We start from the raw sequence: 16759 nt of genomic DNA, 5'->3' as shown, positions 1-16759 counted from the left end.
ATTTTGAGTTAGAACTGATCACAGGTCTCTGGTTGATTTGCGGACAGCCACTGGAGACTAGAAGGCTACTCCCCAGGATAGCTAGATGAACAATGAAATTGTAGGAGTTTTATTTCAGTTTTAATTATGTTTTGGATGTGAGGAACTGCTGATTGTTTTATCCAGCCTGTCAATGTAAGCCCCAAATCAGTACTAAGAACTTTGGAAAACTGCATAGCGAGCTGGAGTGGAGAACAACGATGCAGGAATAGAAGAACCAGGTGTGCAATGAGGGCAAGCCACAACAACTAGAGACACTCCCAATCACAGATTCTCTCTTATAACCACCACTTGTATTTCTGCTACTTTGATGAGCCACAAGTACCCACTCAACACTCTGAAAGTGATGCACATGTCTGGAATGTTCTCTGCAATCCATGGTCGGACTCCTAGTTGTCACGTTGTGGTGAGACAAAACTTAGCTTCCATAGCCTTTTCCTAGCCCTATATCATTAGTGTTTCCTGAAACTGTCACGAAGCACCGGGCATAAATGTAAACTGTGACCCATTATTCAATTTCCCCCCAAACATTTACCAGTAGCGAGGCTAGGAAAAAGAGTGGTAAAACTGAGGGAAGGTGCGGAACAGGAGCAAGTTTAGTGGAAAAAGATTGCATCTATGGTTACCATTTGCTCTGTCTTGTCATGGTGAGGTAAGGCAAAAACTAAATAAATGTATTTAAAAAAAACTAATAATTTGCCTGTGAGGATATGTCTGGTTACTAAGCAGATTAATGTATGTTTAAAATACTATTTTTTTCTATTTATTGTTTTGGAGGGTGGGGATGTGTAGTCCATTCTAGCGGAGATGTAAGAGTAGGAGACTGTGACAACGTAGAGGGGAACCTTACCTAATAGAACTAAGTAACGGTTACATATATTTCAGCTGGTAGGTGATTCCCCCCACTCTATGGTTATAGTTATTGGTTCTGCAATAAAATAAGTATTTTCTCTTCCCTAATTCCTGACAGTGCTTCAGGTGCGTGGTTCGACATGTTTCTTGCCTGGTAGTCACAAATGATCTGTGGCGATTCCTCAGGACCGTATGTACAAAATATCCAGGTTGCAGTGGTGCGGGGTAGGTCAACCACTGGGCTTCTTCTTGGAGCAGACACAACATTACGTGTGTCTTTTTTCCTGCTGCAACTGACGAAGCACGATCTTACAGAGTTGAGGTTGGCTTCTAACCTGCGGGTACAGTTCCCGTAGAACCACTGTATGGTATGTAGTTGCACACATTACCATTAGTTGTAGATAGTTTTGTACATATGGTCCTGAGGAATCGCCACAGATCATTCGTGACTACCAGGCGAGAAACATATCGACCACCTAGGAGTACAGCGCATTTCCGACACACTTTTTAACCAAGCTAGGGTCCTACCTGAATAAAGTTATTTAGAGGAATCCCACCCCTGTTTTACTCTACATATTCCACTTTAACATCTACACATACGAGGCCCCTTACACCCATGACACCTATAAGACAAGGAACAAAAGATCTCCGCTAAAGAGCCCCTTTATGGGTGCCCGTCCGGTATTGTAGCTGTCACGATCGCTCTCGCCGCTACGGCGAGAAGAAGAAGAAAAGACAAAATAACGCGATCACTCCAAACGGACTACATGTCCCAGAAGGCTAAGCGACTCTGGAGAGCAGGAAAGAAGGCTGAGCCTATATAGCTCCTCCTCTGCAACTGGTCAGCGCTTGACAATTTGTTATGTGATTTCGGTATGGGCGGATGGTGTTTTCCCCGCCGGATTCATACCCAAGAAACCCAGCATCACCGAAGAAGAGCCTGCGTGGTCATAGACTCCAGCCGACGCCGAAGAAGAGCCTGCGTGGTCAGAGACTCAAGCCGACACCGAAGAAGAGCCTGCGTGGTCAGAGACTCAAGCCAACTCCGAAGAAGAGCCTGCGTGGTCAGAGGAGTGAAGTAATTCTTCCGACAAATCGCAAGTACTCTGAACGAAGAACGGGATCGTTCTTCTTTTCCAGTATTTACTTTTCTTTCAAGCTTCCCGCGTATTCCGCGTTCTGATAACATTTAATTTCCAGAAGTTCCCGAGTGCAGTAAGATAGAGTTCTTACTCGGATTCCTTGTTTGGGGTACCCCAGGACAACATGATTGTTCCCAAGAGTTATTGAGAACAAGTGTCTACAAAGCAAACATACTTTTCTGTATTTACGAGTAGTAGAGCTGTATTGGGAAAGACGGCATTAGAGGAAGTGAAAAGAACTTTCTCTTTGCCTATCAAGACATCTCGGACTGAGGAACAGATTGTTTTTCGTTAGAAAGAGAGAGAGTTTTATCTCTGGTAAGTGCCATTACTTGGGGCCAGGGGAGGGAAGCGACTATAAACAGGCAAGGTACTCATACCTGTCGTTTGTCTCTCCACACTGCAGTACGTCCCTCCACCGAGTTCTTGCGGATCGCCCAGACCCCGACGACAGCATTCTATAACCTAGCTCTCCTACACCATTATTCCTCCCGGCTCCTCGAATACTCACTCAGACGGTGATTCCCCCGTCACCGCTGGGTGTGGTGTTTAGACAAGTTGAGGGGACTGTGCATCTCATCGTTCCTGCTGGCCAGCTTCCTCAGGTTAGTGGCGCACGACTGTATTTGCGCCGCTTGCAATCCCGACAGCAGCGCAGACGACGCAGACGAGGAGCACGCCCATATAATGAAGCATGACACTTAGCTTGCTGGGTGTATGAGGGCTCTAGTTCCGAAAGGAGGAATTCCCCTCAATCAGAGGACTTCCGACCAACCTTTCATCATACATCCCCTTCTTTTGTGTTCCATGACCCACTAAGGAACTCTGTACTCTATTTTTCACAGTATATTAGGGCATGTACGTTTGGATCTCCCCAAAAGCCCACTGTCAACCTTCTTTTGACTAAGGAATTTGCCAGCCCCATTGAAGCGAACGGCCCGGGACTTAATATGGAGAACAGGAGGGGTGTGGGAACAAAGTTAACACGGACAATGGGAGGGGGGCAGGAAGAAAGTTAACACAGACAATGGGAGGGGGGCAGGAAGAAAGTTAACACAGACAATGGGAGGGGGGCAGGAAGAAAGTTAACACGGACAACGAAGAAAGTTAACACTGACAACGGATGTGGGACTAAAAGCAACACAATCTATGGCAGGAGGGGGGCGGCAACAAAGTCAACACAGATGGCCTCCATTATAGAAACAGTGCTCAGAACAGGAAAGCCGAGGCAAAAGAAAACAAGCATTTGCAATACAATAGGACTCGCATTTATTTGAGAGACATTAGATTGGAATCAGGAGTGCAGGCGGTCGAAAAGGCACGAACGGGAGTGCGGGGGAGGCACGGGGGTCGAGAAGTCACGGACTGCGGGAGGGGGGCACGGGAAGAAAATAGTTTTCGAAGTAAAGGGGACAGTAGCCCTGGAAGGATACAAATGTCGACATGGCCATCATGAGGAGGGACCAACCAGCCTAAAACCAATCGGGGATAGTAGCTCTGGAAGGATACAAATGTCAACATGGCCATCATGAGGAGGGACCAACCAGCCTAAAACCAATCGGAAGGCAGCATTTAAGACCTAAGCCAATGAAGAAGATGGGCGGAGCTTCCACGCCATACTGAATGCCTCGCAAAGCGAGCAGCGGATGCGCGCTGTCGCTGTAGGCTCAACCTAAAAAGTAAGTAAAGGGCCAGTAGATCCAACGGTCAAGAAAAAAAGGCACCAAGACCCATATAGTTTCTACTCAGCCTTATATTTTGTAAAATATATATTTTAGTTGCCAGCTTCTCCCATCGTCAGAATTAATGAATACTTGGTGTACATTATGTGATGGAGAAGTAGCGGTGGGTGCAGATGTGTGAGGGAGCTTCAGTGTAACTGACTGTCCAAATTCTATGACCCTTTCAGAAGTAAGGCTGACTTAGACTGATTCTACCCTAGTCTGACTTTGTAGAGTCCTATCCGGGATTACTAATCTTTGAGTCACAGGCCTGACATGTTACTGAATCTTGTCACTCTTATGGCAAATCGGTCATGTGAATAACCCTTACACAGGCCTACTGGATTTTTAGGGGTTATCCTGGCATAAGACTGACTATTCTTTCAGTCGTGCCACCCTGCCAATATTAGGCTAACTTGAAAGACTCCGCTTCCAATGCTGCCCATCTTTCAGGGTGATTGAGCGTTGTCAAGTGGTGAATGACAAAGAAAACTTCAGTCAGTCCAGGCCTTTTAGCCAACTCTAGGTTCTCAGATTTGTAGCTCTACCTTATTCGTTATAAATATGGGCTCCAAATTCCCAGCAGATGAAGTGCTGCAAGCATAACAAGCCAGGACTGCCTGTAGTTAGCTCATTTGACATGATTAGGATACCTTCCAGAAGAAAATAAGGGAGAGGAAGTCGCCAATGCAATAAAATACAGGTTACGTTATTAACAAGGCAACTAAAACAAGTATTTCCCAAGCATGGATTATTAAACGTATACACAGATAACTAAAAGTCAGAAGAATAGGTGGGCAGACAACACTCTACATCATCACACCACTGTCAAGGACACACAATTGGCAAAAAAAAGGTTCACACAACCATGGCGCATCATTTAACCTTGAGCCTTATGGTGGCCTACGGTTGAGAACCTGTGTTTGTTGACATCTCCGGTCACCTTCAAAATATCACACTTTCTAAAAGACTCGTTACAGAGATAAACTACAGATTACATGCAATTTATATAACAAGTAAAAGGGAAACGTAGAGTCGCCGCTCCGGATACAGGCGTCCCCAAAGAACGCGAGTGTCCTACTCCTAGTATCAGCATTCTGCAACCCACAAACGGGAGAACAGATTCACTGGTAGCTGAAAGAGACAACGAGCACAGACTGGAAATAATCTGGCAGCACTCTGGGACCATTTTACTTCTTGGCGCCAGGCTGCTTGCTCGCCTTGTATGCTACAACGAAGCTGTGTTTACTGAAAATTAAAGATTCAGAAACACTGATCAAAATAAGAATATCAAATCATAAAGCAATGTTAGTTTCGTTCCTCGCATGGGGAAGAAAATAGTGCATAAAGGGCAACGCGAAGTAACAGCAGCACATCTTCAAAGACAACACTAATACTTTTATTAATTACATTTATACTAAGTAGATTTTGATTAATCATTTTAGAACACCATCGTGCACACAATAAAGGTTTACAACGATAACTTGTTAATGTGAGAACGCAGGTATTCAACATTAAGTGTTTCAATAGTTAAAAGATTTAACCTATTTATATATATATATGCCACTGCCAGCGTCCTAGATAACATTATCAAACAAAAGCAGAAATCAACTGTGGGGACACACACCCTGACCTCTCAGCTCCTTCCAGCGTCGCCATCTTGCTGCTCTCTGACCTGCTCTTCCTTTCGCTACGTACAGGCTACGCCATGCGTCCCCATGGAAACGATCAGCCAAACGCCGAATTGCCATCAAAGGATTGAACATAAACAACGGACTAAAGGTCCGTGAAGCGCTTTACGCCAACACAAGTAAGGCGGCCATTCTTGGAGATGTCAACCTTTCTTCTCGGATAATTCAAAGTAGTTAGATAATATACTCTGTTGCAAAATAAATAAGGTAAATATTCTCAGAATTGGAGCAATCATTGAAGTAATTGGTATTTTTCATTATGTGGAAATTAACAGAATAATAGGCTATAAAGTTGTATCCTACGTTCTCAGGCAGTCTGGCTTGAAGACAATGTTTGCAGTTATGTCATTGTAGTAAACTGAAGTTTATACTGTTTTTATGATGTATGCTCTACTTTTGTTATATCAAGTAGGGAGTTAGAGGGAAGGACCAGGTTCACCCTCCTAATATTAACAGTAGACAAAAAGCTATTGTGTAAAACAAAAGTCAAGAACCTGGTTGTTAATACTCGCAACGCTCGTTGGGGTTGGAGTAGGAATAACTGTGATATGTACAATAGAAAGAAAAATGATATTTCTTTCTTGAGTCCCCTCACTCACCAGGGTTTCCCCACGGTGACATGCTTCATCATTGGGGCCATCCCAGTCCTCTACGGGCTGAGGCGTGCTGCGACTTGCGAACTACGTAGGAGCACTTTATAGTGATGGACTATGTGTGGTGCATGTGGTGTTGTGAAAGGGGAGTGGTAAGTGTCAATGTGGTTTAAAAATACCTGCCTAGTGAGGTGTAAATAATTTATTCTGGCTCCTGGGTGGTATATTAAAAGTGGGGTAGCGAACTAGGGATCCTACTGTCAATGGGTAAGGTATGCCTATTCACTTATGCCAACATGTTTCGAGATACCCGTATCTCTTCCTCAGGGCTACACAGGGACCAGCCCTGTGTACACCACTCCTAAACCGTGCTATAATTAAGGAAAAAAGTGAAAATAATGAAATTAATGCTGCAGGAATAAAGCATGCATTAGTACATACGTCCTAATGGTCGCGTTGTACCTGTAAAGAAAAACAGATATCAATAAAAAACACAGGGGGGGATCTCTGCCCCATCATATAATAGCGTTCATTAAGTTCATCTGAATAGCGATTCATGCTTGGTAGAGCCATAGTCCATGCTTTTAGTAAAAAAGCCAAGTGGCGTGAGGTAAAAAAACGTAAGTGATCAACACACAGATCAATAAAATAACACAAGGGATAAACGCATATCAACAAAACAGACATATCACATACATTAATAAGGGACCTAACTGTGCCCCATGGTCAGCCGAGGGTCGTTCGTGTCCTGCCCAAATCTGAGGAATATAAGGAGAGAAATAGCCCCGTAATTTAACAGGTAGTAATGCCGAAAAACGGATCGAGTGCGTGATCCGAATCTCGGTGCGGGCTGGGCCGTAGTTGTTCGTGGTCCAAGTAAAGTAATTGGAGCGGCAGCTAGTGCGCCAACAGTGCTGCCGCTCCAATTACTATACTTGGTCAGTGCCTGCCATTGTGTGTCAGTGTAGTTGCTCTGTGACAGCCCATAATTGAAAACAAATATGTGAAGGAGCCCCTCTGTTCATCTGGGCAGTGTGCGGGCTCAGCATTCACATTACATTATGAAAGTTAGTCGCGTTGCAGAGGGCGGTCTGGTTTGAAATTGCTTAGCAGTGACAATAGCACATTTTAGTTGAGTCAAACCCCTCTCATTATGCACATGCTCTGACTGCATCTAATCTCCATGACGGCGTTTTTGTATAAACGTTTACATTTTATTTTCAACATTACAATAGCTGACTTTGCTGTAATTTACAGAAACGTCCTTTTGTATGTATGTAGTGGTGCGGCGCGCACTGTCAATGAGTGGTGCAGATCTGCGTCTTTGTTGTGGTTACAGTAAGATCAGCTTAAAAGGGCCACTTGATGCTTTAGTTTCTGGCGCTTTCCAGCAGTTTTTACATCTTCTTCAAGTGACTTGTTTCTTAAATGGGTGTAATTGCAGATATTTATATGTTTTCCTAGTCTTCATTGCTTGATTTTGCTTGCAAAAAAGTGTCACTCATATTCGTTGGAATGTCATTCATAATTCAACTGAAATTATTAAAATGTCACACTTGGCAATCTCAAACCTTGGCAGCTATGACCTCGCTGAGGCACAACTTACTTTGAGTGGACTTGAGTAACGTCAATTGTGCAGGCCGCACCTCGATGCAACAACTCCCACCTCAGCAAGCACTGGCCCGGGCATGATTAAATTGTGTAACTCAGCAGCAGCCGCACAGGAGGGGCTGGTGTACTGCTGGGGAATAACTCCAGAGGCTGCTGATCCACCGGTCGGGACCCGTGTGTTTCGACTGAAATAACTTGGACGGTCATGGTGTCAGCAGCGCGCCGTTGGCATTTCCAGCCACTCCTGTAGCCACTAGTTTATCTAAACTGCAGCCTCCGCTCCCCACTTGCGCCATAGCGTGCTTACTTTGTGAGGCGAGTAGAGCGACAATTATGTTCAGTTGCACCCACCGATCGGATCTCATGCAGTCTCAGCTACCATGAAAGTACGGGAATTACACCCATAGGTTTTAATCCATCGTGAAGTATTAATCTGCCCTGCAGCGCAGTCGGCCTGGCCGTGCAGCAGGTGCGATCAGCTTGCTGGGCAGCCGAGTGCCATAATTCCGGCGCCGCCAGCTAAACATTGAGCAGCCGCCACACGTCCGTGCCTTAGCACAGATGCACACATAGCACTAAACTATTAACGCATACACATACAAATTTGGGGAGTGCGTTTTGGAACATTGTTAAGCATATTTCAGAGTCTCGTCCATCCTCCACGCACCCATTTAAGATGTCGCTTGAAGATACTGCTCAACTGACAGCAAACAAAGCAGACACACTGGGCTCAACGAAACAGCCAATAAGATTTATTGTCTGATCCCCCTTACCGAAGTTGAATACTACATTTAGTGGTTAACCTGTCTTTTTATAGCATTCGAAGATTATTTTATGCCAATTTTAGTATTCAATACTGTTCTTTTCAGTGCACGCTTCCACCAGGCACACACACCACCAGCCGTCAGTGCATGCTTCCACCAGTCACACACACCACCAGCCGTCACTGCACGCTTCCACCAGGCACACACACACAGCCGCCAGTGCACGCGTCCACCAGGCACACACACCACCAGCCTTCAGTGCACGCTTCCACCAGGCACACAACCACCAGCCGTCAGTGCACGCTTCCACCAGGCACACACACCACCAGCCATCAGTGCACGCTTCCACCAGGCACACACACCACCAGCCATCAGTACACGCTTCCAACAGGCACACACACCACTAGCCGTCAGTGCACGCTTCCACCAGGCACACACACACACAGCCGTCAGTGCACGCTTCTACCAGGCACACACACTGAGTTTGCACTTGTTAGCATTGTTGTTATGAATAAACCACATTTTATATATTATAGTTGTATGCTAGCGCAAGGCAGTTGGGTAATACAATTGGACATTTATGTATGGTCATGTGATGTGATCTTTTAAATTAAACAAGCAATATGACCGAGCACAATACGTTTAGTTATTTACGATTCTCAATTTAATTTTGTCAGTTTCAATATAAATATACGGGTAGGTAGCCGGTGGCAGACTTGTTCTTACGCCGCACACACACACATAAATCCAGCATCGAAGAGCCCCGGGACACTCTGTCAACCCATTGAACAGACAGAGTTAGATTCAAAAGGAATTCCTCCAATCAGCGGTATCAGGGTGGCAGGTTAAGGATGCAGGTGGCCTGGCTCGCCCTCCAATCATGAAGGGAAGTAAGTGTAATTGTTTGAAAAGCGCCCAATCAGAAGTCCGCTTTCATTTTCTTGCATGCTTTCATGGCAGGCTGACCAATCCACTCCTTCATCCCTCCTGATTTTTAGGTCTCGCCTAAGCCATTGCGTTAGCAATTCCTGGCGAGATATAAAGTAGGGCCTTTAAAAAATGCTCCCAAAGGCTTTTTCCAGGCGGATTGCCTACAGTGCATGTGTGCGGGCGTGTGCACATCGCACACCATTTGTCAGGCTGTGAGCCTCTCTCCGCACTCATGCTGGTTTACGCTTCAAAGGAATCCACTCCCCCGCTCCCCTCCGCGCAATGCCCGAGCTTTTTGTTTACAGATAACACCCCAGCTGCTTTTGGCCCGAGGCAACGCTGAGAGTTGAACCCAGTTCCAGGGTCAGCAGCTCTACCGTAGGCATGCATTCGTTGTGTTAACCCACTAGCCCCTGAACTGCTTGCCGCCATGTTTTTTTTTAACCCACCACGTCCTTTTCCGTGCTCTGTTTTACTCAGCCCCCTTTTTCAGCCATGTCCTGCGCCCTCACTTGTGTATCTGAAGGCACTGGAGTGATTTACGTGAGTACCATGTACATTATACTGACACTTAGACACACTGCGCACTCACACACTGCGCACTCACACACTGTGCCCTCACACTACTTTAGGCCACACACACTGTGCACTCACGCACTGTGCCCTCACACTACTTGAGGCCACACACACTGCGCACTCACACTACTTTAGGCCACACACTGCGCCCTCACACTACTTTATGCCACACACACTGCGCCCTCACAATACTTTAGGCCACACACACTGCTCACTCACACACTGTGCCCTCACACTTCTTTAGGCCACGCGCACTCACACACTGCGCACTCACACACTGAGCACTCACACTGCTTTAGGCCAGACACACTGAGCCCACACACTACTTTAGGCCACACACACTGCACCCTCACACTACTTTAGTCCACACACACTGCGCCCTCACACTACTTTAGGACACACACACTGCGCCCTCACACTACTTTAGACCACACACACTGCGCCCCCACACTACTTTAGGCCGCACACACTGCGCCCTCACACTACTTTAGACCACACACACTGCACCCTCACACTACTTTAGGCCACACACACTGCGCCCTCACACACTGCACCCTCACACACTGCACCCTCACACACTCTGCACCCTCACACACACTGCACCCTCACACACACTGCACCCTCACACTCTGCACCCTCACACACTGCACCCTCACACACTCTGCACCCTCACACACTGCACCCTCACACACTCTGCACCCTCACACACTTTGCACCCTCACACAATCTGCACCCTCACACACAATTACAATCTACTGAATACAACATACACTCCACACAATACCACGCAGTACATCATAATTAAACGCCACATAATTACACTGCGCTCAATGCAACATACACTCCAAATACCACTCAGTGCCACATAATTACACGCCACATAATTACACTGCACTCCATGCAACATACACTCCAAATACCACTCAGTGCCACATAGTTACACGCCACATAATTACACTGCACTCAATGCAACATTCACTTCAAATACCACTCAGTGCCACATAATTACACTCCACATAATTACACTGCACTCAATGCAACATACACTCCAAATACCACTCAGTGCCACATAGTTACACGCCACATAATTACACTGCCCTCCATGCAACATACACTCCAAATACCACTCAGTGCCACATAAATACACACCACATAATTACACTGCACTCAATACAACATACCCTCCAAATACCACTCAGTGCCACATAATTACACCCCACAGAATTACACTGCACTCAATGCAACACACACTCCACACAATACCACTGAGTGCCACATAAATATATGCTACATAATTACACTGCACTCAATGAAACATACACTCCAAACAATACCACTCAGTGCCACATAATTACACGCCACACAATTACACTCTGCTGAATACAACATACACTCCTCATAATACCACTCAATGCCACATAATTATATGCTACATAATTACACTGCCCTCAACGCAACATACACTCCAAATACCACTCAGTGCCACATAATTACACACCACATAATTACACTCTACTGAATGCAACACACACTCCACACAATACCACTCAGTGCCACATAATTATGTGCTACATGATTACAATGCAACATACACTCCAACAATACCACTCAGTGTCACATAATTACACGCCACACAATTACACTTTACTGAATACAACATACACTCCTCATAATACTACTCAGTGCCACATAATTACACGCCACATAAATACACTGCACTCAATGCAACTTACACTCCAAATACCACTCAGTGCCACAAAATTACACACCACATAATTACACTGCGCTCAATGCAACATACACTCCAAATACCACTCAATGCCACATAATTACACGCCACATAATTACACTGCGCTCAATGCAACATACACTCCAAATACCACTCATTGCCACAAAATTACATTCTATCTATCTATCTATCTATCTATCTATCTATCTATCTATCCTCATAATACTACTCAGTGCCACATAATTATATGCTACATGATTACATTGCGCTCAGCGCAACATACACTCCAAATACCACTCAGTGCCACATAAATACACGCAACATAATTACACTGCACTCAATGCAACATACACTCCAAATACCACTCAGTGCCACATAATTATATGCTACATATTTACACTGCACTCTACGCAACATACACTCCAAATACCACTCAGTGCCACATAATTACACGCCACATAATTACACTGTACTCAATGCAACATACACTCCAAATACCACTCAGTGCCACATAATTACACGCCACATAATTACACTGCACTCAATGCAACATACTCTCCAAATACCACTCAGTGCCACATAATTACACGCCACATAATTACACTCCACTCAATGCAACACACACTCCACACACTCCACACAATACCACTGAGTTCCTCACAAATATATGCTACATAATTACACTGCACTCAATGCAACATACACTCCAAACAATACCACTCAGTGCCACATAATTACACACCACACAATTACACTCTGCTGAATACAACATACACTCCTCATAATACCACTCAATGCCACATAATTACTCGCAACATAATTATATTCTACTCAATGCAACATACACTCCAACTACCACTCAGTGCCACATAGTTACACGCCACATAATTACACAGCACTCAATGCATCATGCAGTGGAGTGGTGTGGCTCACTGGTTAGGTGGTGTGGTGTGGCTCACTGGTTAGAGGCGGCAGACCCGGGAGCAGAAGTTGGCCTGGGACCAGGGTTCAAATCCCGACGCGGCAGGGTCGTGGACCAGGGTCAGCAGACTCGACAATTCTCACCTTGGTGCCTACTCTAACCAGGGATCACACTCGGCAACTCTGGGCATTAGCTTGCCTAATCTCCACAACGGCCCCATCAACGCCGGGGATGCCTGGCTCCACCTTGGGGATACCCAGTAAGGACCATCCCACAGGGAAAGCCAGGACGGGTTCCCCAGCGGTATACAGCGCCGGGACGCCCCTTTGCTGGGGCAGCTGTGCGCTTTACAAGTATACAACATTTACATCATACACTCCAAATACCACTCAGTGCCACATAATTACATGCCATATAATTATACTGCACTCAATGCAACATACACTCCAAATACCATTCAGTGCCACATAATTACATGCCACATAATTACATTCTACTGAATGCAACACACACTCCACACAATACCACTCAGTGCCACATAATTACACACCACATAATTATATGCTACATAATTACATTGCGCTCAACGTAACATACACTCCAAATACCACTCAGTGCCACATAAATACACGCAACATAATTACACTGCACTCAATGCAACATAAACTCCAAATACCACTCAGTGCCACATAATTACACGCCACATAATTACATTGCGCTCAATGCAACATACACTCCAAATACTACTCAGTGCCACATAATTACATTCTATCTATCTATCTATCTATCTATCTATCTATCTATCTATCTATCTATCTATCTATCTATCTATCTATCTATCTCTCTATCTATTTATCTCCCTCACTCTATCTATCTATCGCCCTCACTCTATCTATCTATCACCCTCACTCTATCTATCTATCTATCTATCTATCGCCCCTCACTCTATCAATCTATCTATCTATCGCCCTCACTGTATCTATCGCCCTCACTCTATCTATCTATCGCCCTCACTTGATCTATATGTCGCCCCTCACTATATCAATCTATCTATCGCCCTCACTCTACTTATTGCCCTCACTCTATCGATCTATCTATCTATCTATCTATCTATCTACCTATCGCCCTCACTCTATCTATCTATCAACCTCACTCTATCTGTCTATCGCCTTCACTCTATCTATCGCCCTTACTCTATCTATCGCCCTCACTCTATCTATCGCCCTCACTCTATCTATCTATCTATCTATCTATCTATCTATCTATCTACCTATCGCCCTCACTCTATCTATCTATCAACCTCACTCTATCTGTCTATCGCCTTCACTCTATCTATCGCCCTTACTCTATCTATCGCCCTCACTCTATCTATCGCCCTCACTCTATCTATCTATCTATCTATCTATCTATCTATCTATCTATCTATCTATCTATCTATCTTTCTATCTATCTTTCTATCCATCTATCGCCCTCACTCTATCTATCTATCTATCTATCGCCCTCACTCTATCTATCTATCTATCGCCCTCACTCTATCTATCTATCGCCCTCACTCTATCTATCTATCTATCGCCCTCACTCTATCTATCTATCTATCGCCCTCAAGTGGAGAAGTGTGGCTCAATGGTTAGAGCGGCAGACCCTGATGCAGAGGTCCGGCCTGGGACCAGGGTTCAATTCCCGCCTCGGCGGGTCTTGGGATCAATTTCCCCGGACCTGATAATTCTCGCCTCGGTGCCTATTCTAATCATGGGTCCCACTCTGCAACTCTGGGCAATAGCTTGCTTAATCTCCACAACGGCCCCAACAGCGCTGGGATGCCTGGCTTCACCTTGGGGGTGCCCAGGAGTGGACATTTCACAGAAAAAAGCCAGGAAGGGTTCCACAGCGGTATGAGTACAGCACCAGGACGCCCCGTTGCTGGGGCAGCAGTGCGCTTTACAAGTACAAATTCATTTCACTCTATCTATCTATCGCCCTCACTCTATCTATCTATCTATCTATCTATCTATCTATCTATCTATCTATCTATCTATCGCCCTCACTCTATCTATCTATCGCATCACTCAGGAGCACCACAACATCACTCAGGGGCACCACAACATCACTATGCGCTACCACAGCATCACTGAACGCCACAGCATCACTCGTCGCCACCACAACATCACTCAGCGCCACCACAGCATCAATTTGTGCAACCATTCAACAACAACTGGTTCAAATATGTTCTCTCAATGTTTCAACCTTTATTACAAATGTCACAAAAAGATGTTAATATTCCACTTCTGTTCTTGTATTTTCGTCACAATAAAATACACTGAACATAATCTTCACAAAAGTTATTTACAAAAGTTTAAGCTGTTGCCATTATAAATTACAATGACTTTTATTTAAGTATTAATTATTTAAAAAAATTAAACGCCATTGTTATTTGTAATATCAATACATCTAAGTCACGTAAATACAACACATATTGCATTACAAATGCTATAGGTGTCACATTTGCGAAAGTGATAACTATTGGCATTGTAAATGACAAAGCTAACAATTTCGTTATTTTCTAAACCAACACATAAATAAAAAATGTGTCATTTACAATACCAATAGCTCAAACTTTCCTAATGCGAGACCTATTGCATCGTAAATGCTTGTTGAAATGGCTGCCGCGGGTAAGTGTAGACGCTGATCTGTGGGTGTGAATGGAGGAGCTCCTGTTTCGTTTAGTGCTTGGGCTAAGGGTTGACTGCTGGTGTTGTCAGGAGCCGCCGTTGAGAATTCTCAGAGTTAACCGGTAGTTCTGACCCGCTACGGCGGCCTGGCCCGGTCGTGCTGCTCGGTGCCACGCGCTGGCAGCATGGTGGAACCTTCCTTGGTGATGGGCAAGTTGTTTTACATCTGCTCACTGTGAGCGAACCTTCCTTCTGAGGAACTGAGATAAACCTTTACTTGCATGCGCGGTTGTTATGACGCTGGTGCATCTGTGCACTTTGAGGGATAGCTCAGCTGTTTACGGTATGTGCCTGTGTTGTATGTAGAGCTATCCCTGCTGTCTGAAGCACGCACCGACTAGATCTGAGCATTGTTGTGAGTGCGTGAAGATAATCTCTAGCGCGACACACGTGTAACTCTGACGGCTCGAGCTTGTGAGGTGTGCCTCTTATCAGATGACCTGAAAATATTTAAACATGACTTCTGCACCCAGCTGTAGAGCCTTGACTGGAGTACTGCTACAACTTTAACAGACCCTATTTTGAGTGCTGCCTTAAGCGCTTCAGGCTCTTACGACATGTTGTGTCCAGTGAAGGAAGATTTAATTCGGAGCCTTTTCCAATTCTAGTGCCCACATATGGGGTACATTCTAGCGTTCTAGAGACCACGTCTGCACAGTTATTGTCACTTGCTCCCGACCTCCTCCCCCCCCTTCCCCATCAGATCCTGTTTGGAAGGCAGCACACCTGAAGATTCGGGAGAAAAGATTTCGGTTTCTAGATGTGTGAGGTGGACATGTAGTTCAGTAAATGGGTAACTGATGAGCGGGGTGGATGTAAACGAATGGATGAGAGAAGAAACAACGCAAGGAATATGAATGCTTGGAAAGACAACTGGATGGACAGAGAAAAGGGTTGCAGAGGAAAGGATGAATGGATAGATGAATAAGTGGGTGGCTGAATGGGCAGAGGGCGAGTGGGTGAAGTGACAAGGATGCGCCGAGGGATGAAGGATTGGGCAGGTGGAAAGTAGAGTGTGATGATAAGTAGGTGGAGGTGTGAGTGGACCGATAAATGTGTGCATGACAAAGCTGGTGAGTAAGAACTCAGAAAAGTGGGCGGATGACTGACGTGTTCATGACAGTGTTTGAGTGAGTGAGTGTGGCTGGACGGATGGGTGAGTAGGTAGCTGGATGAGACTGTACTCATCAGTTAAATGACTGAGTATGGATGAGTTAGCGGACAGATGGGTAGGTAACATGCAAGAAAGTGGACGAGTAGTTGGGTGAATGTATGAGGGGATGGACTGGAATTAGTGCAAAAATCAACTAATATCTCGACATAAGCGATGAAGGTGTCAAACCCCCTTCTTCTGGAAACAAAAAATTCGAGCCCACACCTGATTATTTTCGATCTGTTAACAAGCCTATGGCTCTTTTAGGAGGAACATTAACGTTGTGAACTCAAGATACTCTGCAATA

At 45.1% G+C, this 16759-nt stretch overlaps 1 protein-coding gene across 2 annotated transcripts in view; it reads right to left on the bottom strand.

Annotated features, from left to right (window-relative positions):
- The window catches only part of LOC144770392 (transmembrane protein 11, mitochondrial-like), a 90902-nt gene extending 85435 nt beyond the window's left edge, over nt 1-5467 (bottom strand). The window contains exon 1 of one of the 2 annotated variants that reach the window (XM_078654873.1): nt 5382-5467. In XM_078654873.1, the coding sequence (XP_078510999.1) occupies nt 5382-5413 (32 nt within the window). In that variant the 5' untranslated portion in view covers nt 5414-5467. The remainder of the gene's footprint in view (nt 1-5381) is intronic. The other variant, XM_078654874.1, reaches the window with a different exon arrangement.
- Nucleotides 5468-16759: the final 11292 nt, after the last annotated feature.

This window comes from Lissotriton helveticus, chromosome 7, assembly GCF_964261635.1.
Source record: "Lissotriton helveticus chromosome 7, aLisHel1.1, whole genome shotgun sequence".
Taxonomy (NCBI): Eukaryota; Metazoa; Chordata; class Amphibia; order Caudata; family Salamandridae; genus Lissotriton; species Lissotriton helveticus.
The sequence above is the reverse complement of the archived record's forward strand: the minus strand, read 5'-3'. Positions and strand labels throughout refer to the sequence as shown.